The following is a 21405-nucleotide window of genomic DNA, read 5'->3' as shown; positions in this document are numbered from 1 at the left end:
GTTGGAAAGAGCTGGTTGTTCTATGAACAAGTCGAGCTTACTTAGGTTTATCATTTGATAGTGTCATTCTCTTCACTGCTAAAGAATCAGTGTCAAACATAACTAATACAAGAAGCACTCTATAGTGTTTATTTTCAGAATATATCTACTGTAAGATCATCCATTAACTATCAGAGGATCATAAGGCTTAATTGCAGAATGTCAGATGGTTGGATAATTTATGTTTACTTATCTGATTGATTAGGTGAACACCAAACATAATCCCACTATGAATACTATAGGTGGCCTGTCTTTTGGGGGGTACTACAAGTACAAATCTAAAAAGTGCAGAGTTATTTCCTTGATTTTCAAATATCATACCCATTTGTGAGACAATAAAATGTTTTACTTGTTCTATCAATGTTGAATACCATCAGACTGCAGCCAGGGACATTTTCAGGTGCTGGTAGGGAAACAATGGCTATATGCAGGTCCTATGGAGAGAAGTGTATGCTCAGAGTGGGGGAGGGCTGCTGAAGCTGAGCTGCCATCTGGCTTATAATCACAGTCTGCAGAAGGAGATGCCTGGTTATCATCGCCACCTGCCTATACCCCTCTATTATTCTTGTGATCAATGATGTCTGCAAACAAGAATGGTAACCATGCATGCTTAAACAGGAAAAATATAGATTGTACATACCTACACCTAATTCTGAATAATAATAAACAGGTAAAGACAGCTATGATGATATGACCAAATATATTGTTAGGTTTCCCCCCTTTCATGTGATAGTGTGCTCTCATCTGTATGTAGTTTGATAATTCCATCAGAATCCCTCCTTAATCAAGGGTAATAAATTAACACAATTTATCAATGTGAATTTACTGATCAGAATCTGTCTGTCTTTCTATGCATCTGTAGAAGTCACTGAATTAGGATCAGTTGCCTATTCACCACAAGGTGTACGGTAAAATTATAAAGCAGATATTGTAATGGTATTTTAAAACTTTGTCAGGAATAATACAGTCCAATTACAAAATGGTGACAATGGTACGCGTTTAATGAGTCAAGGACACCAATACCCATACAACATTTCGTCTTCGCACATGCGCTTTACAGGCTGTTGTGTCCATGTGTAGGCGAATCACGTGGGGAGAATCCGTTGATCGTCTTGTCCCTGCTGTAGGAGTTGCTCCGTTCTTGATTTCATTTTGGTTGCTACCTCGCTTTGTTTTTAAACACTCCCCCCCTCATACATTTCACCGAAGAATGAGCGACAACGAAGATATCGATGTTGACAGTGACGTAAGTTAATGTGCTCGCTCGAGCCTTTGAGGGAAACGTGTACTAGCTAGCTAGTGTAGCTGAACTGGCAGATCAGAAATATTTGACCCAGTAACCTGCAAACCCAGTTAGCTAAAACACTCAAACGTTTGACTTCCTAGTTAATGTTCGTTAGCGTTACCAGTTTTAGAATAATGTAGTTAACGTTAGCAAGCGTTAGCCAACACGGAGCTTGCCTGTTCTAGTTGAAGTGGTTAACTGAATGAAAATCGCTTGCTACCTGGCTAGACCCTTGGGCATCAGCGATGCCTGCAACGCAAAATCCATCTGCATCATTTGTATATATTGTAAAATGATAACCCCACCATTACACTGCTCTGCACTGGGGTTGTTTATCTTGAAAGAAGATAACCCCAAAATTATGCTGAGGTGCACTGGTGTCGGAACGCAAACATGGTTACATTAAGACACCTGGAGCTGGTGCCAGATATGGGTCTGAAAACGTACCTCAATGCAGGAATGAGATTAGCTCATGACGCTGTCCCATTACTTTACACATCATTGGATGAAGGCGTATTTTGTACGGGGAGTTTTAAGAGCCCTGACACTTAGTCTCAACATTAACACGCGTCACTTGCAGTCGAGTTTTGGAACAAAGCTTGTAATTCATATTAGTGAAAAATAAATGTAATGTAAATGTAATACAATATGTTCACTTGATACACACCTTTTTATAGGGTTAGCGTTCCCACACTGCCATATCTTCACGAACAACGCGTGTTGACAGAGGCACCACTATGGTCCGAACACCTGTGTGTAAAGGCGTCAAGCATGCTTCCGTCCGGCTGGCATATACTCCCTTAATAAGACCTTCGCGAGAAAAAAAACGGCAATAGTACTGTTTGTCCATTACATCAAGATATCTGTCATTAATTTTGACATTTTTGTAGAGGAGATGATAGTTGCACAATTTTGCTTCTGACTAGGATGTTTGGTGCAGTATTTCAAGTAAAAAAATGTGAATGAGGACGAGTCTTTTTATTATTATTTTCTTTTCATTGTGGAAAACATGTTTATTTGTCAACTCAAAACAACCGCTTCTGTTAAGACCATTGAGACACAATCCATTCCAACTGAAGATCAGTTTGAGAAGGTCCAAGCACAAGGTGTTTGAATGTCCTTAGGTTAAGGTGTTGATGTATAATGGCAGACGTATAGGGGTCATGGTGCCATCATCCTCCACGCTGCTCACTTGAAGCACTTGCCCTGGTTAAAGGGTTTTCCCACGTGTTTGAACTCTCCCTCCCAAGCAGTCTTCCTTGACCATGGTCTTGGTTTCGTCGCTGTCGGGGTCCAGTTTGCGCCAGGCGTATTACTCGTAATCAATCTGCCAGTCATCAGACAGAGTGAAAGCTAAGTCCTGTCCTCTGAAGATCCAGATTCCAGAAATGCTACTGTCGTTGTTCCCGCCGAACAGGATCACGCTGGCAAAGCTGTTCTTGCAGAGTTTGTCAAGACGCTGGAACATTCCCATGATGAGGTTGTAGCTCATGAAGGTCATGGTAAGCTCCTCGGGGTATTTGTACTCACCGTACCAGATGGAGTAGCCCTGTCAAAGTGTTCCCAGAAGTGGGGCACGGCTACAGTCAGCGTGTCCTCGTTAGAGTACTTCCTCTTGAACTCGTCCATGACAAATACACTCTTTGGTAGGTGAGTGAAAGGGTCCTTTGTTTTGGGTTCTGAAGCCAGAGCTGCTTCACACTTGTCCATTTCCTCCTCAGCAGGGGCAGCTTCCTTCTCTTCCTTCTTATTCTTGTCCTTCTTCTCCTGAGGTCTGCCTGCCTCCTTTCCAGCCTTCTCTTTCTTGGGAGGGGCATCTTTCTTGGGAAGGCTGTCCTTCTTGGGCTGCATATCAGAGAACTTCTTGGGATCAAACTGAGCCATCTTGTCGCAGAGCTTGACCTCTCCGAGCACGGTCTTGAACTGGGTCTGGTTGACGCAGGTCTGGAACCAACGGGTCACGTTGGGGAAAGGTTGGCGGAAGGAAGGCTCAAGGACCTGTTTAAAGAGCCAGATCATGCTACAGGCCACGCTGATATCAGCTAGGCTGACTCGCTCTCCAACCAGGAAGGTCCTGGTGATGGTTGAGGACAAACAGAACCTTCTTCACCTCCTCCTTGGCCTGCTCTGTTGCCTGCTTGTTGAACTGCATGATTCCCAAGGTCGGGAAGACCCACGCAGAGCCTGGAGGGATGATTTCAGCATCAGCAAAGCTTACCCACTGAAGCACCTGGGACTGGGCCTGGGGACTGCTGCCATGCAGGGCCTCATTGCTCAGGTAGTGAGTGGCATTACTCTCGAAAAGACAGAAGCTGTCATCGCCCTGAAAAGCTGGAACCTTGCCCAAGGGGAAGTTGTTGAGGAAGGCGGGGGTACGGTTTGTCTGCCCGAAATTGAAGGCAGGGGCGCTGCTGGCCACCTTGAGGCAGGCACCGCTGTACTGGGCTGCAATCTGAGCCTTGAAGGCTCTCCAGTTTTCTGGATATGTGTACAGAGTCCCTGCCGCCATCTTTAGGAAGAGAGAAAAAAAGCGAATGAGGACGAGTCTTCTCTCCTTGAATGACAACGTGCACGTCATTGTAGAATCCCTACTGTTGACCAATCGCCGACGAGGAGGGCGTAGACTTCGGCTACCAACTTCTGCTTGCCTCGAGGAAAGAAATGTGTTCTCGAACAACCTGTGCTAATTATCAATCTAGCATCCGCTGAACACCTGTCACAGGAGGTTGGTGGCACCTGAATTGGGGAGGATTGGCTCGTGGTACTGTTGGGAGTGGAATGGTAACAAATACATCAAACACATGGTTTGATGCCATTCCATTTACTCCGTTCCAGCCATTATTAGGAGCTGTTCTCCGCCGAGCAGCCTCCACTGACCTGTTTGTACACCGTGGGAAAAAGTGTAGTTCGTCAACTGGAGGCACACACAGCATATAGATCTGTACAGAACTCCCACAGTAAGTCTTTAAAAAAAAATTGAAATATTATTTATTGCTGACATGAGAGATAAGGAGCATGCAGTGTGTTCTGAAAATATTTAGACCCCTTGACTTTTTCCACATAGTTACGTTACAGCCTTATTTTTCCTCGTCAGTCTGCATACAATGCCTCATAATGACAAAGCAAAAACAGGTTTTTAGAAATGTTTGCTAATGTATAAACTGATACCAAATTTTACATAAGTATTTAGACCCTTTGCTATGAGACTTGAAATTGAGCTCAGGTACATCCTGTTTCCATGGATCATCCTGGAGATGTTTCTACAACTTTGATTGGAGTCCACCTGTGGTAAATTCAATTGATTGGACATGATTTGGAAAGGCACACACCTGTCTATATAAGGTCCCACAGTTGACAGTGCATGTCAGAGCAAAAACCAAGACATGAGGTCGACGGAATTGTCCGTAGAGCTCCGAAACAGGATTGCGTCGTACCAAAACATTTCTGAGGGCCAAACTTTTTCAGCCTCCTGAGGGGGAACAGGCACTGTTGTGCCTTCTTCGTGACTGTGCGTGTGGACCATTTTAAGTCTAGTGATTTGGACACAAGGAACTTGAAGCGCTCTACCTGCTCCACAACCGCCGAATTGATGTGGGTGGGGGTGTGCTCGTCCCCCCCTTGTTTCCTATAGTCCACAATCAGCTCTTGTCTTCTTGACGTTGAGGGAGAAGTTGTTGCTCCGGCCCCACACTGCCAGGTCACTGACCTCCTTCCTGTAGGCTGACTCTTGTCGCCGGTGATCAGGTCTGCCACTGTCGTGTCGTCGGCGAACTTGATAATGGCGTTGAAGTCCATACAGTTGTGGGTGAACAGGGAGTACAGGAGGGGACTAAGCACACACACCTGTTGGGCCACTGTGTTAAAGGTCAGTGTGGTTGAGGGGATGTTGCCTACCCTCACCACATGTGGTTGGCCCATCAGGAAGTCCAGGATCCAGTTGCAGACCTGGCCAAGATAAAGCAAAGCAGTGCGAAAGAAACAACAGTTACACATGGAATAAACAAGCGTACAGTCAATAACACAATAAAAACATAAAAAGTCTATATACAGTGTGTGCAAATGGCATGAGGAGGTATGGCAATAAATAGGCCATAGTAGCAAAGTAATTACAATTTAGCAAATCAACACTGGAATTAGAGTGGGTCTAGAGTGGCTGGGATGGTGGAGTTAATGTGTGCCATAACCAGCCTCTCAAAGCACTTCATGATTACAGAAGTGACTGTTACAGGGCAGTAATCATTGTGGCATGAAGCCTTTAGAGTTCTTAGGAACAGGAATGATTGTGGTCATCTTAAAACATACGGTGACTACAGACTGGGAAAAGGAGAGGTTGAAAATTGAATATGAATATGCCTGCCAGCTGTTCTGGACATGCTCTGAGAACGCACCCTGGAATATTGTTGGGGCCCGGGGCCTTGCGGGTGTTGACTTGATTTAAAGACCCTTCTCACGTCGGCCTCAGCGTGAGATCACCCAGTCCTCACACATGACTCAACATGGTCAAAGCGTGCATAAAATGCATTGAGTTAATCTTTTAGAGAGGCATCGTTTGGTAGATCACGGTTGGGTCTTCCTTTGTAATCTGTAATGGACTGTAGCCCCTCTCACATGTGGCGGGTGTCAGGGCCTGTCTAATATGAATCCATCTTATTCCTATATTGTCCTTTTGTTCATTTGATGAATCTGCTGCGTTAATAGCGGGCCTCCTTGTACTTATTCCTGTCTTCGGTCGTAGCATCAGGGTTGTCTACGATAGCTCTGTGTGCGGTAGCCCTGATTTTTAGTTTAGCTCCAACCTTGGTGTTAATCCAGGGCTTTTGATTGGGGAAGCAGCAAACCCTCACCGTGTGTACCACATCGCCAATGCATTTTCTAATGAAGCCGGTGGCGGGTGGTTAGCTCATCTATGTTATCGGCGGAGTCTCTAAACATATTCCTATCAGCGCTAGTAAAGTAGTCCTGTAGCATAACCTCTGATTCTGGAGACCATTTCTCAACGGAGTGAATCGTGGGTACTTCCGGTTTCAGCTTCTGCTTGTAAAACAGGAAGCAAGAGTACGGAGGCCTGATTTGCTGATTTTTATTTTATTTTTAACCTTTATTTAACTAGTCAAGTCAGTTAAGAACAAATTCTTATTTTCAATGACTGCCTAGGAACAGTGGGTTAAAAACTTCTTATGGGCAGGTGGGAGTCCCACATCCGGTGGAATTGCAGAGCGTGAAATTCAAACTACAGTATTATAAATATTTAACTTTTCATAAAATCACAAGAGTAATACATCAAAATAAAGCTTAACTTCTTGTTAATCCAGCCGCTGTGTCAGATTTCAAAAAGGCTTTACAGGGGAAAGCACACCATGCAATTATCCGAGGACAGCGCCCCGCATACAAACACATGAAAAACATATTTCAACCTGGCAGGTGCGACACGAAAGTCAGAAATAGCGATATTAAAAATCCCTTACCTTTGATGATATTTTTCTGTTGGCACTCGAACGTCCCAGTTACATCAAAAACGATCCTTTTGTTGATCCTTTTGTTCGATAATGTCCTTTCTTTATATCCATAAAAACTCAGTTTAGCTGGCGCGCTTCAGTCAATAATCCACCCAATAATTTCCCTCCATCAAAATGCATACAAAATGAATCCCAAACGTTACTAATAAACTATTCCAAACAAGTCAAAAAAACATTTATAATCAAACCTTAGGTACCCTAATACGTAAATAAACGATAACATTTAAGACTGAGAATCGTTATTGTCTTTACCGGAGAAAAATACCACGCTCTTGGAAACACTACAGCCAAAATGGGAGCCACCTAGAAAAACTACCATTTCTGGCTCATTTTTCCAAAAACCAGCCTGAAACTCTAAAGACTTGACATCTAGTGGAAGCCCTAGGAACTGCAGTCTGGGAGGACTTGGCTTTATAATAAAAGTGATAGCCATTGGAAATAGTGGTAGGCTGAAATGTCTTTTTTTGGGGATGGTTTGTCCTCAGGGTTTTGCCTGCCATATCAGTTCTTTTATACTCACATACATCATTTTAAAGGTTTTAGAAACTTTAGAGTGTTTTCTATCCAAATCTACCATATGATATATACATATCCTAGCTTCTAGGCCTGAATAACAGGCAGTTTACTTTGGGCACGCTTTTCATCCGGACGTCAAAATACTGCCCCCTACTCGAGAGGTTAACTACCTTGTTCAGAGGCAGAACGACAGATTCTCGGGGATTTGATCTCGCAACCTTTCGGTTACTAGTCCAACGCTCTAACCACTAGGCTACCTGCCGATTTAGCGGATGAGGGAGGGCCTTGTATGCTTGCTTGTGGGTAGAATATCAGTGGTCTAGGACTGTATCCCCCCTAGTGGTGTTCTTTCACCAGCGAGAAAGACTCCTTAAAAGGAAAAGGATACTTACTGTAGCAGTTTTGCACACATCCATACAGCTATGGGTGCCTACAGCCAACAAAACTATACTTTTGCTACACTTCTCGAGTTACGCTGACACACAGGTGTTCAAAGCACGCTAGATAGCTAATTAGCACAGGTGGTCGCCTCTGTCTGTTTTCCGTTAACAAGCACTGTAACATGGAGATATGGCCTTCTGGTAACCCTATAAAAGGTGTGTAGTAAATAGAGGTCGGCCGTTTATGATTTTCCAATGCCAATGCCGATTATTATAGGACCAAAAAAAAGCCGATACCGAGTAATCAGCAGTTTAAAAAAATATATATATATATTTTAAATGTATTTATTCATTAATCATTATTTTTGTTTATATATTTGTAATGCCATTACAACAATACTGAATGAACAATAAACACAACTTCATATAATACATAAATCAAATCTATTTAGTCTCAAATAAATGAAACATGTTTAAACAATGCAAAAACACAGCGTTGGAGAAGTAAAAGTGCAATATGTGCCATTTAAAAAAGCGAAAGTTTAAGTTCCTCAGAACATGAGAACATATGAAAGCTTGTGGTTCAATATTTCTAGTTCTTCAATATTCCCAGTTAACTTGTTATGGCTGCAATCCCGATATCGGGATAAGTGTCAACAACCGCTGAATAGCATAGCGCTACATACAATAAATATTACTATAAATATTTATATTCATGAAATCACAAGTGCATTATAGGAAAACACAGTTTAGCCTTTTGTTAATCCACCTGTCGTGTCAGATTTTGAAATTATGCTTTACAGAGAAAGCAATCCAAGCGTTTGTGTAAGTTTATCGATCACACAATAAAACATTAAGTACACTTAGCATCAGGTAACTCGGTCACGAAAATCAGAAAAGCAATCAAATTAATCGTTCACCTTTGATGATCTTCGGATGTTTTCACTCACGAGACTCCCAATTACACAACAAATGTTCCGTTTGTTCCACAAAGATAATATTTATATCCAAAATACCTCCGTTATGTTCAGAAATCCACAGGAAAGAGCGGTCACGAAAACGCAGACAAATTCCAAATAGTTTCCATAATGTCCACAGAAACATGTCAAACGTTTTTTTATAATCAATCGTCAGGTTGTTTTTCAAATATATAATCGATAATATATCAATCGCAAATGTCTTTCACAGTAGGAGATGGGAAAACAATGGCTGTCCAAATTCTGTTGCGTGAGCAAGACTCATGTGACCACTTGACGCGATGTTATCGTTCTGGCTCATTTTTCAAAAATAAAATCCTGAAACTATGCCTGAAGTCTGACACCTTGAGGAAGCGATAGGAAAAGGAATCTGGTTCATATCCCTTTAAATCCAGCAAAGGGAGGCTATGGAGTATTCAAAATAGAAGCCACTTCCTGTTTTGATTTTCCTCAGGGTTTCGCCTGCAATCTCAGTTCTGTTATACTCACAGACAATATTTTGACAGTTTTGGAAACTTTAGAGTGTTTTCTATCCAATACTAATAATAATATTCATATATTAGCAACTGAGACTGAGGAGCTGGCCGTTTACAATGGGCACCTTTTCATCCAAGCTACTCAATACTGCCCCTGCAGCCATAAAAAGTTAAGACGTTTTAGGTTGTAGTTATTATAGGAATTATCGACTATTTCTCTCTTTACCATTTGTATTTCATATACCTTTAACAATTGGATGTTCTAATAGGCACTTTAGTATTGCAAGCCTAATCTCAGGAGTCGATAGGCCTGGAGTCATAAACAGCTCTGTGAAGCAAGCATTGCTAAGAGCTGCTGGCAAAAGCAGTAAAGTTTGAATGAATGCTTACGAGCCTTCTGCCGCCAACCACCGCTCAGTCAGACTGCTCTATCAAATCATAGACTTAATTATAATATAATGAACACAGAAATACGAGCCGTTGGTCATTAATTAAGTAAAAGCCTTGGTATCATGCATGTTAACATTAGAAACCTCCTCCCTAAGTTTGTTTTATTCACTGCTTAACCTCTAGTAACTCCCCATCCCGGGTCCGGGAGCGTAATCATCGACTGACACTAATTAGCATAACGCAACGGACATAAATATTCCTAGAAAATATTCCTATTCATGAAAATCACAAGTGAAATAAATTGAGACACAGCTTAGCCTTTTGTTAATCACCCTGTCATCTCAGATTTTCAAAATATGCTTTACAGCCAAAGCTAGACAAGCATTTGTGTAAGTTTATCGATAGCCTAGCATAGCATTTTGTCCTGCTAGCAGCAGGTAACTTGGTCACGGAAATCAGAAAAGCAATCAAATTAAATCGTTTACCTTTGATGAGCTTCGCATGTTTTCACTCACGAGACTCCCAGTTAGATAGCCAATGTTCCTTTTTTCAAAAAATATTATTTTTGTAGGCGAAATAGCTCCGTTTGTTCTTCACGTTTGGCCGAGAAATCGCCCGGAAATTGCAGTCCCGAAAACGCCGAAAAATATTCCAAATTAGCTCCATAATATCGACAGAAACATGGCAAACGTTGTTTATAATCAATCCTCAAGGTGTTTTTCAAATATCTATTCGATAATATATCCACCGGGACAATTGGTCTTTTGTTTTTTCAGTAGGACCGATTGGAATAATGGCTACCTCTGTATTTTACGCGAGAATCACTCAGAGCCATCAGGTGACCACTTGCCCAATGTAGCCGTTTCCAGGTATTCTTCAACATAAATGCGTAAAACTACGTCACAATGCTGTAGACACCTTGGGGAATACAGAGAAAAAGTAATCTGGTTGATAGCCCATTCACTGCTCAATAGGGACGCATTGGAACGCAGAGCTTACAAACAATGAGTCACTTCAGGATTGGATTTTTCTCAGGCTTTCGCCTGCAATATCAGTTCTGTTATACTCACAGACAATATTTGTACAGTTTTGGAAACTTTAGAGTGTTTTCTATCCTAAGCTGTCAATTATATGCATATTCTAGCATCTTGTCCTGACAAAATATCCTGTTTAGTATGGGAACATTTTCCGACAAGATAGAACTGCCAAAGGGGGCGGTGTTAGCCTACAGAGTTCTGTCCTACTATCCAGGCCTGTACCCAAACAATTTGACCTTCTATTTTTAAAAATCCAATTCTCTAAAAACAAGTCTCTCACCGTTGCCGCCTGCTATAGACCACCCTATGCCCCCAACTGTGCTCTGGACACCATATGTGAACTGATTGTCCCCCATCTATCTTCAGAGCTTGTGCTGCTAGGTGACCTAAACTGGAACATGCTTAACACCCCAGCTATCCTACAACCCCAAAGCCGTAAACACAGGCACCCTCATAAATATCATCCTAACCAACTTGCCCTCTAAATACACCTCTGCTGTTTTCAACCAGGATTTCAGCGATCACTGCCTCATTGCCTGCATCCGTAATGGGTCAGCGGTCAAGGGACCTCCACTCATCACTGTCAAGCGCTCCCTGAAACACTTCAGCGAGCAGGCCTTTCTAATCGACCTGGCCGGGGTATCCTGGAAGGATATTGACCTCATTCCGTCAATAGAGGATGCCTGGTGATTTAAAAAAAAAATGCCTTCCTCACCCTCTTAAATAAGCATGCCCCATTCAAGAAATTAAGAACCAGAAACAGATATAGCCCTTGGTTCTCTCCAGACCTGACTGCCCTTAACCAGCACAAAAACATCCTATGATGTTCTGCATTAGCATCGAACAGCCCCCGTGATATGCAACTTTTCAGGTAAGTTCAAAACCAATACACACAGGCAGTTAGAAAAGCAAAGGCTAGCTTTTTCAAGCAGAAATTTGCTTCCTGCAACACAAACTCAAAAAGGTTTTGGGACACTGTAAAGTCCATGGAGAATAAGAGCACCTCCTCCCAGCTGCCCACTGCACTGAGGATAGGAAACTCTGTCACCACTGATAAATCCACTATAATTGAGAATTTCAATAAGCATTTTCTACGGCTGGCCCTGCTTTCCAGCTGGCTACCCCTACCCCGGCCAACTGCACTGTACTCTCCACTAGAGGTCGACCTATTATGATTTTTCAACGCCGATGCCGATTATTGGAAGACCAAAAAAGGCCGATACCGATTAATCGGACGATTAAAAAATAAAATAAAATGTATTTGTAATTACAGCAATACTGAATGAACTTATTTTAACTGAATATAATACATCAATAAAATCAATTTAGCCTCAAATAAATAATGAAACCTGTTCAATTTGATTTAAATAATGCAAAAACAAAGTGTTGGAGAAGAAAGTAAAAGTGCAATATGTGCCATGTAAGAAAGCTAACGTTTAAGTTCCTTGCTCAGAACATGAGAACATATGAAAGCTGGTGGTTCCTTTTAACATGAGTCTTCAATTTTCCCAGGTAAGAAGTTTTAGGTTGTAGTTATTATAGGAATTATAGGACTATTTCTCTCTATAAGATTTGTATTTCATATACCTTTGACTATTGGATGTTCTTATAGGCACTTTAGTATTGCCAGTGTAACAGTATAGCTTCCATCTCTCTCCTAAATCATAGACTTAATTATAACATAATAACACACAGAAATACGAGCCTTAGGTCATTGATATGGTCGAATCCGGAAACTATCATTTCGAAAACAAAACGTTTATTATTTCAGTGAAATACGGAACCGTTCTGTATTTTATCTAACGGATGGCATCCCTAAGTCTAAATATTGCTGTTACATTGCACGACCTTCAATGTTATGTCATAATTACGTAAAATTCTGGCAAATTAGTTCGCAATGAGCCAGGCGGCCCAAACTGTTGCTTATACCTTGACTCTGCGTGCAATGAACGCAAGAGAAGTGACACAATTTCACCTGGTTAATGTTGCCTGCTAACGTTTCTTTTAGCTAAATATGCAGGTTTAAAAATATATACTTCTGTGTATTGATTTTAACAAAGGCATTGATGTTTATGGTTAGGTACATGTTGGAGCAACGACAGTTCTTTTTTGCGAATGCGCACCGCACCGATTATATGCTACGCAGGACACGCTAGATAAACTAAGTTATAAAATAAGTTTAATGCTAGCTAACAACTTACCTTGGCTTCTTACTGCATTCGCGCAACAGGCAGGCTCCTTGTGAGGCAGGTGGTTGGACTAGTTAACCTTAAGGTTGCAAGATTGAATCCCTGAGCTGACAAGGTAAAAATCTGTCGTTCTGCTCCTGAACAAGGCAGTTAACCAACCATTCCTAGGCCGTCATTGAAAAAAATATCTGAGTTGTAAAAAACAAAAATACAGATTTCCGATTGTTATGAAAACTTGAAATCGGCCCTAAATAATCGGTCGACTTCTACCCCCCACAGAAACTCGCCAAAGCATTCCCCATTTCTCCTTCTCCCAAATCCAGTCATCTGATGTTCTGAAAGAGCTGCAAAATCTCGACCCCTACAAATCAGCCGGGCTAGACAATCTGTACCCTTTCTTTCTAAAATGATCTTCCGAAATTGTTGCAACCCCTATTACTAGCCTGTTCAACCTCTCTTTCGTGTCGTCTGAGATGACCCAAACTGCTACAGATCTATATCTATCCTACCCTGCCTTTCTAAGGTCTTCGAAAGCCAAGTCAACAAACAGATTACTGACCATTTCGAATCCCACTGCACCTTCTCCGCTATGCAATCTGGTTTCAGAGCTGGTCATGGGTGCACCTCAGCCACGCTCAATGTCCTAAACAATATCTTAACCGCCATCGATAAGAAACAATACTGTGCAGCCGTATTCATTGACCTGGCCAAGGATTTTGATTCTGTCAATCACTATGTCCTCATCGGCAGACTCGATAGCCTTGGTTTCTCATATGATTGCCTCGCCTGGTTCACCAACTACTTCTCTGATAGAGTTCAGTGTGTCAAATCGGAGGGCCTGTTGTCCGGGCCTCTGGCAGTCTCTATGGGGGTGCCACGGGGTTCAATTCTTGGGCCGACTCTCTTCTCTGTATACATCAATGATGTCGCTCTTGCTGCTGGTGAGTCTCTGATCCACCTGTACGCACACAACACAATTCTGTATACTTCCGGCCCTTCTTTGGACACTGTGTTAACAACCCTCCAGATGAGCTTCAATGCCATACAACTCTCCTTCCGTGGCCTCCAACTGCTCTTAAATACAAGTAAAACTAAATGCATGCTCTTCAACAGATCGCTGCCTGCACCTGTCCGCCCGTCCAGCATCACTACTCTGGGCGGTTCTGACTTAGAATATGTGGAAAACTACCAATACCTAGGTGTCTGGTTAGACTGTAAACTCTCCTTCCAGACTCACATTAAACATCTCCAATCCACAGTTAAGTCTAGAATTGGCTTCCTATTTCACAACAAAGCATCCTTCCAAACATACCCTCGTAAAACTAACCATCCTTCCGATCCTCAACTTCGGCGATGTCATTTACAAAATAGCCTCCAATACCCTACTCAATAAATTGGATACAGTCTATCACAGTGCCATCCGTTTTGTCACCAAAACCCCATATACTACCCACCACTGCGACCTGTACGCTCTCGTGGGCTGGCCCTCGCTTCATACTCGTCGCCAAACCCACTGGCTCCAGGTCATCTACAAGACCCTGCTAGGTAAAGTCCCCACTTATCTCAGCTCGCTGGTCACCATAGCAGCACCCACCCGTAGCACGCGCTCCTGCAGGTATATCTCTCTGGTCACCCCCAAAACCAATTATTCCTTTGGCCGCCTTTCCTTCCAGTTCTCTGCTACCCATGACTGGAACGAACTACAAAAATCTCTGAAACTGGAAACACTTATCTCCCTCACTAGCTTTAAGCACCAGCTGTCAGAGCAGCTCACATATCACTGCACCTGTACATAGCCCATCTATAGTTTAGCCCAAACAACTTCTACTCCAATTCCAATGAGCCTTGCATCCTCTGAAACACGAACCTGCCAAGCCGCACTGCTTCTTGACCCACTGCTCGCTTAACCCAGAAACCAGCCGCATCAATGTGTCTGAGGAAACACGGTACAACTGGCAACCGAAGTCAGCGTGCATGAGCCCGGCTAAAGCGCGATGGAACATGGACATCCCTGCCGGACAAACCCTCTTCTATCCTGGACAACACTGGGCCAATTGTGCTCTGCCTCATGGGTCTCCTGGTCGCGGCCAGCAGCGACACAGCCCGGGTTTGAACCTGGGTCTGTAGTAACGCCTCAATCACTGCAATGCAGTGCTTTAGGCCACTGCGCCACTCTGGAGAAGTGTTGAGACTCTTAACAAAACTCCCCTACCGAGAAGATACTATTGTCAATGTGTGCTATAGGTAGTTTTAGTGTCTATGAATGTGTCAATGGGTGCTAAAGGTTAATATTACCCCATCAACACGGTTGCGAGGTCGGCTTAGCTCATGCAGAGAAGTGTACAAGGGCAGTGCCATTTCTCCGAAGTTAGCTAGCTAGGTATACTTTTCTCTTTTAGATGTAATTTTAGCTAGCTACATGAGGCTTATGAAAGGGTAATTCCATCATATAATACCTGAACACATCCTGTATTTAGCTAGCTAGCAGTATGAAATTACCCATTCCTTTAGTTTGTTTTCTTGCAAGAAACTTGTAAACCGTGCGGCTTAACATAAACATGTCTGATGGGTAAATTCCGTATCAAACTAGTATCATGCTATGCAGAGGATGCCATTCAAAAGTCATGTCATTTTGAATGGTACTATGCACCCCATGAGAGGGAATAATATACATTGTGTCCTTCCCATCACGATTACACATTGATTTAGTCTTTTGACAGGTTGTTCACACTTCATCAATTGGTGAAAAGACAATGCAGTTATTGCATTTGCGGCTGTTTGTTTCTGTTAAAGCCCAGAAAGCAACATACAGTGCTTTTGGAAAGTATTCAGACCCCTTGTTCTAAAATTGATTACATCGTTTTTTTCATCAGCAATCTACATACAATACCCCATCATGACAAAGCAAAAACAGGTTTAGAAAAAGTAGCAACTTAATAAAATAAGAACAAACGGAAATTGCATCACTGCAAAGCTATTTTCAGGTCTTTCCAGAGATGTTCGATTGGGTTCAAGTCCGGGCTCTGGCTGGGCCACTCAAGGACATTCAGAGACTTGTCCCAATGCCACTACTGTGTTGTCTTGGCTGTGTTCTTAGGGTCATTGTCCTGTTGGAAGCTGAACCTTCACCCCAGTCTGAGGTCCTGAGCACTCTGGAGCAGGTTTTCATCAGGGCTCTCTGTACTTTGCGCAGTTCATCTTTCCCTCAATCGTGACTAGTCTCCCAGTCCCTGCTGCTGAAAAACATCCCACAGCATGATGCTGCCACCACCATGCTTCACCGTAGGGATAGGTCCAGGTTTCCTCCAGATGTGACGCTTGGCATTCAGGAAAAAGAGTTCAATCTTGGTTTCATCAGACCAGAGAATCTTGTTTCTCATGGTCTGAGAATCCTTTAGGTGCCTTTTTTTAGCAAACTCCAATTGCGCTGTCATGTGCCTTTTTACTGAGGAGTGGCTTCCGTCTGGCCAGTCTACCATTAAGGCCTGATTAGTGGAGTGCTGCAGAGATGGTTGTCCTTCTGGAAGGTTCACCCATCTCCACAGAGGAACTTTGCAGCTCTGTCAGAGTGACCATTGGGTTCTTTGTCACCTACCTGACCAAGGCCCGTCTCCCCCGATTTGCTCAGTTTGGCCAGACGGCCAGCTCTAGGAAGAGTCTTGGTGGTTCCAAGTATTGTGAAGCTCAAGTCACTTAGATGTTTTGAACATGTGTTAAAAAAAATGCTAATATTGGTCCCATGACTTTAATGGGATTTGTGCCACCAATACCTTGTCTATAGACTGCTTACAGGGTAAGGAAACCAATGTAATTTTGTAGTTTGGGTGAAATATCCCTTTAAATCTTGCATCAGTCTATATTTATCCTTCCTGTTACTAGGATCAACTCATGGCTAATGTGTTAAATTGTTGAGTTCGGATTCTAATGGAAATTCAAATGGACAGCCAACTTTAAAATGTTTGCTTTATCATTTTGCAACCTATTAGGCCTATTGCTAGTTTGGGTTGACTTTGATTCCTCTGTGAATCTCTCTTTGCAGGCTGACAAACGAGCACATCACAATGCGCTGGAGCGCAAACGTAGGGACCACATTAAAGACAGCTTCAGCAGTTTACGGGACTCTGTGCCTGTGTTACAAGGGGAGAAGGTTAGTGAAGTTAGTAATCGGTATTTTCTACTATCCAGCTCTGTCGGACTGTAGAATAAATGCAATATGAAGTTAGTAGTTTGTATGAATGTCCAAATGTATTATTGCTAAATGTACTACTGTAGCAATGGTGATCAAATAAGCCTCACCCATTATTTTGAATGGTTTATTTTTCATTAATGAGTTAATAATCAGCTTGGAATGATACTTGGTTCCAATAAGCTAATGGTATTTAGCCTAATCTTGAATAACTAGGCCAGCAGTGTGTGTCATCTGTAATGCTCTGATAAGGACAAATGAAACATTGCCTCATGGCTGAGTTTTTAATTTGCTGCTGACAGCAATCTGTCAAACAGGCTTCCCGAGCTCAGATCCTAGACAAAGCCACAGACTACATCCAGTACATGAGACGAAAAAACCACACACACCAGCAGGACATTGACGACCTGAAGAAGCAGAATGCAATGCTAGAGCAGCAGGGTGAGTGTGGGCTCAAGGCCCAGGGACAACTGCAGGTGCAGGAGGGTGAGTCATGGTGTGTCTTGGTCATGGGCACTACTGATCAGAACCATACTTGCACTACTTACGCTCTGCTTCTGATGGCCTTTATTGCATTATCCCAGTGAACAATGTTTCACGGTGGAGAAGGGAGAGACTTATACTTATCCTATTGTTCTGTGTTTCTCTGGTTGATTTTAGTCCGTGCACTGGAGAAGGCCAAAGGGAACACTACTCTCCAGGCCAACTACTCTTCCTCTGACAGCAGCTGGTACACCAACCCCAAGGGGAGCACAGTGTCTGCCTTCGACGGAGGCTCCGACTCCAGCTCTGAATCAGAGACAGAGGAGCCGGCCAATAGAAAGAAGCTGCGTGTGGAGCCCATCTAGACTCCATCCACAGTGTTATCACCAGAGAGACTCTTATCCACCAGCCCCCTCCTGTTGAGTCTGTTTCCATTCTTCTCATGCCAGTCCAGGAGACAGAGGGAAGACCATGTGAGAAAGGTGCGATCGTGGCTTTTCCAACATTTTGTTACGTTACAGCCTTATTCTAAAATGGATTAAAATGGTTTTTAAATGTATGCGCATTACCCCATAATGACAAAGCAAAAACAGTTTTTTTTCAAAGACATTGTTGCACATTCATTAAAAATAAACGTATCACATTTACACAAGTATTCAGACCCAGTACTTTGTTGAAGCACCTTTGGCAGCGATTACAGCCTCGAGTCTTGGGTATGATGAAGTTTGGCACACCTGTATTTGTGGAGTTTCTCCCATTCTTTTCTGCAGATCCTCTCAAGCTCTGTCAGGTTGGATTTGGGACATCACTGCATGGCTATTTTCAGGTCTCTCCAGAGATGTTCAATTGGGTTCAAGTCTGGGCTCTGGCTGGGCCATTCAAGGACATTCAGAGACTTGTCCTGAAGCCACTAGTGCATTGTCTTGGCTGTGTGCTTAGTGTCTTTGTCCTGTAGGAAGGTAAAGCTGTCACCCCAGTCTGAGGTCCTGAGCAGGTTTTCATCAAGGATCTCTGTACTTTGCTCCGTTCATCTTTCCCTCGATCGAGACAAGTCTACCAGTCCCTGCCGATGAAAAACATCCACACAGCATGATGCTGCCACCACCATGCTTCACCGTAGGTATGGTACCAGGTTTCCTCCAGATGTGACACTTGGCATTCAGGCCAAAGAGTTCAATCTTGGTTTCATCAGACAGGTGAATCTAGTTTCTACATGGTCTGAGAGTACTTTAGGTGCCTTTTGGCAAACTCCAAGTGGGCTGTCATGTGCCTTTTACTGAGGAGTGGCTTATGTCTGGCCACTACCATTAAGGCCTGATTGGTGGAGTGTTGCAGAGATGGTTGTCCTTCTGGAAGGTTCTCATATCTCCACAGAGGAACTCTGGCGCTCTGTCAGAGTGACCATCATTATTTATTTACAATGACGGTTAACAGTGAGTTAACTGACTTGTTCAGGGGCAGAATGACAGATTTTTACCTTGTCAGCTTGAGGATTCGATCTAGAAATATTTTGGTTACTGGCCCAAAGCTCTAACCACTAGGCTCCCTGCTGCCCCTTTGACCTCATGGCTTGGTTTTTGCTCTGACATGCACTGTCAACTATGGGACCTTATATAGACGGGTGTGTCTTTGTCATTATGGGTTATTGTGTGTAGAATGAGGAAATGTCTCTATCCATTTCAGAATAAGAATGTAACAATGTGAAAAAAGTCGGTCTGAATACTTTCCGAATGCAGTGTATATACAACTCTTCAACCTTTATCCTCCTTTGCCAGTGTATTGTCACGCCTCATGGTGCACCAACAGCTCTCAACACCCCCAAAGTGAGACAGCTCTGCAGTTTGAAGGACTTGATGCTTTTAAAACATCATTGTTCAGAATCGGATATAAAGGTGAGCTGGTGAACAGCTTTAGTCTAGCTACAACAAATACTCCCATCTCTCGCTTTGAATCACCTCAATGAACCTGTTCGAAGAGTTGAGACTTACACAGACCTTTGAGAAAATGTCCGTAGGAATAGTTTACCTTTTTAATATTTGTACTTTTCCACAAAATAATGCGAAGTTGCTTTGAAAAAAAAATGTATCTAATGCAATCTTCTGGAATCAAGGTGGATGGCTGAAGTCTTTAAATATAGGGATTTGAATACACATATTTCAAAGTGATATGTTGAAATTGATTTCTTATTCCATATTGTACATTTTTGTTCAACTTTACCACTTGTCAATGGAGATGTTCATCCTCCATCAGTGTTGGCATCATTTAATATATTCTCACCTCACAGGTTCAGCAATGTTTTTATTTTGTTATTCTCAAGAAAATGGAGATTACATTTTTATTTTTTCGAAATGGATAAATACTTAATGTTACACAATGCAGTTAAAAGGTAGTAACCTTTTTATTTGTATTAAAGGAAAAGGCCATATCAGTGTAGTGAATATTACTGTATACTTGTAAATGTTGTCCATTCTACAAAGAAAAACCCCTCAAAATATTTGTCTGTCCAGGGAATGTTTGTCATTTAGATTTTTTATTTTACAGATAATTAGTGTGTAAGAATCTAGATTTTTTTATTTTATTGATATTACAGGTGTTGTAAGTACTGCCAACAATTTTTGGAAGTTGAGGCATACCTTTGCTGAGGAACTATTATAAATAAAACTATTTTATCCAGTCCTGTGTTTAGTGACAGGATGCATTTATTTTGAACGGTAAACTCTTGGTCTGATAGGGTGTTGTGATAGCATAGCATACTTTTAGATGAACAGTCAACTAGATTACCCTTGTTTGACAATACATGTTTGAAAACCTAGATAGACCATGCTTCAAGGTGGTCTTGCTTACAATCTTCCAGCTTTTGTTATGACCTTTGTTAGTGGGGGACTACAATACAGACATAAATTGGTTCCTTACCAAGTCTACCTTTATCCAGGAAGTCCAATTGCGGTCAGAATACCTATTTTACAAGGGAGACCTGACCTCGATGGCAGCTTAAAATATATGTCAAAGAATGCCTTACTGTTTGGTGAGTTTTCTTGCATGGTGCTGGCTGGCCGGCCTATTGCCACTGCCAATTTGACCTGACACACACCTCTCATGCAGCCTCATCATGCATTTTAAAGGAGCCATCTTTATATGGTGGTGTAGGCTAGTACCTGTTCTGTTTAATCAAATCAAATGTTATTTGTCACATACACATGGTTAGCAGATGTTAATGCGAGTGTCGTGAAATGCTTGTGCTTCTAGTTTCGACCATGCAGTAATATGTAACAAGTAATCTAACAATTTCACAACAACTACCTTATAAACACAAGTGTAAAGGAATGAATACGAATATGTACATAAAAATATATGGATGAGCGATGACCGAACGGCATAGGCAAGATGCAGTAGATGGTATAGAGAACAGTATATACATATGAGATGAGTAATGTAGGGTATGTAAATGTTATATAAAGTGGCTAGTGATACATTTATTACATCTAATTTTTCATTATTAAAGTGGCTAGAGATGTTCAGTATGTTGGCAGAAGCCACTCAGTGTTAGTGATTAACAGTCTGATGGCCTTGAGATAGAAGCGGTTTCTCAGTCTCGGTTCCAGCTTCAAATCGAATCAAATCAAATTTTATTTGTCACATACACATGGTTAGCAGATGTTAATGCAAGTGTAGCGAAATGCTTGTGCTTCTAGTTCCGACAATGCAGTAATAACCAACAAGTAATCTAACTAACAATTCCAAAACTACTGTCTTATACACAGTGTAAGGGGATAAAGAATATGTACATAAGGATATATGAATGAGTGATGGTACAGAGCAGCATAGGCAAGATACAGTAGATGGTATCGAGTACAGTATATACATATGAGATGAGTATGTAAACAAAGTGGCATAGTTAAAGTGGCTAGTGATACATGTATTACATAAGGAT

At 42.2% G+C, this 21405-nt stretch overlaps 1 protein-coding gene and 1 pseudogene across 4 annotated transcripts; one reads left to right on the top strand and one right to left on the bottom strand.

Moving 5' to 3' along the window:
* The first annotated feature begins 1082 nt into the window (after positions 1 to 1082).
* On the top strand, positions 1083 to 20148 carry LOC112256670 (protein max). 4 transcript variants are annotated; one of them, XR_002954453.2, is made up of 5 exons: positions 1083 to 1285; positions 16845 to 16952; positions 17294 to 17477; positions 17652 to 17956; positions 19250 to 20148. XR_002954453.2 is itself a non-coding variant. In XM_024430072.2 (4 exons), the coding sequence occupies exons 1-4, from the start codon at positions 1112 to 1114 to the stop codon at positions 17837 to 17839; spliced, it is 654 nt and encodes a 217-aa protein (XP_024285840.2). In that variant the 5' UTR covers positions 1083 to 1111; the 3' UTR covers positions 17840 to 18100. The 4 variants fall into 4 exon arrangements, 3 of the variants coding, with proteins under 3 accessions (XP_024285840.2, XP_024285844.2, XP_024285843.2); XM_024430072.2 differs by lacking the exon at positions 19250 to 20148 and having other exon boundaries at positions 17652 to 18100; XM_024430076.2 differs by lacking the exon at positions 19250 to 20148 and having other exon boundaries at positions 1088 to 1285; positions 17309 to 17432; positions 17652 to 18100.
* Positions 2326 to 3861, bottom strand: LOC112256669 (annotated as a pseudogene).
* Positions 20149 to 21405: the final 1257 nt, after the last annotated feature.

The sequence above is a fragment of the Oncorhynchus tshawytscha genome, linkage group LG08 (assembly GCF_018296145.1).
Source record: "Oncorhynchus tshawytscha isolate Ot180627B linkage group LG08, Otsh_v2.0, whole genome shotgun sequence".
Lineage (NCBI taxonomy): Eukaryota > Metazoa > Chordata > Actinopteri > Salmoniformes > Salmonidae > Oncorhynchus > Oncorhynchus tshawytscha.
The sequence above is the reverse complement of the archived record's forward strand: the minus strand, read 5'-3'. Positions and strand labels throughout refer to the sequence as shown.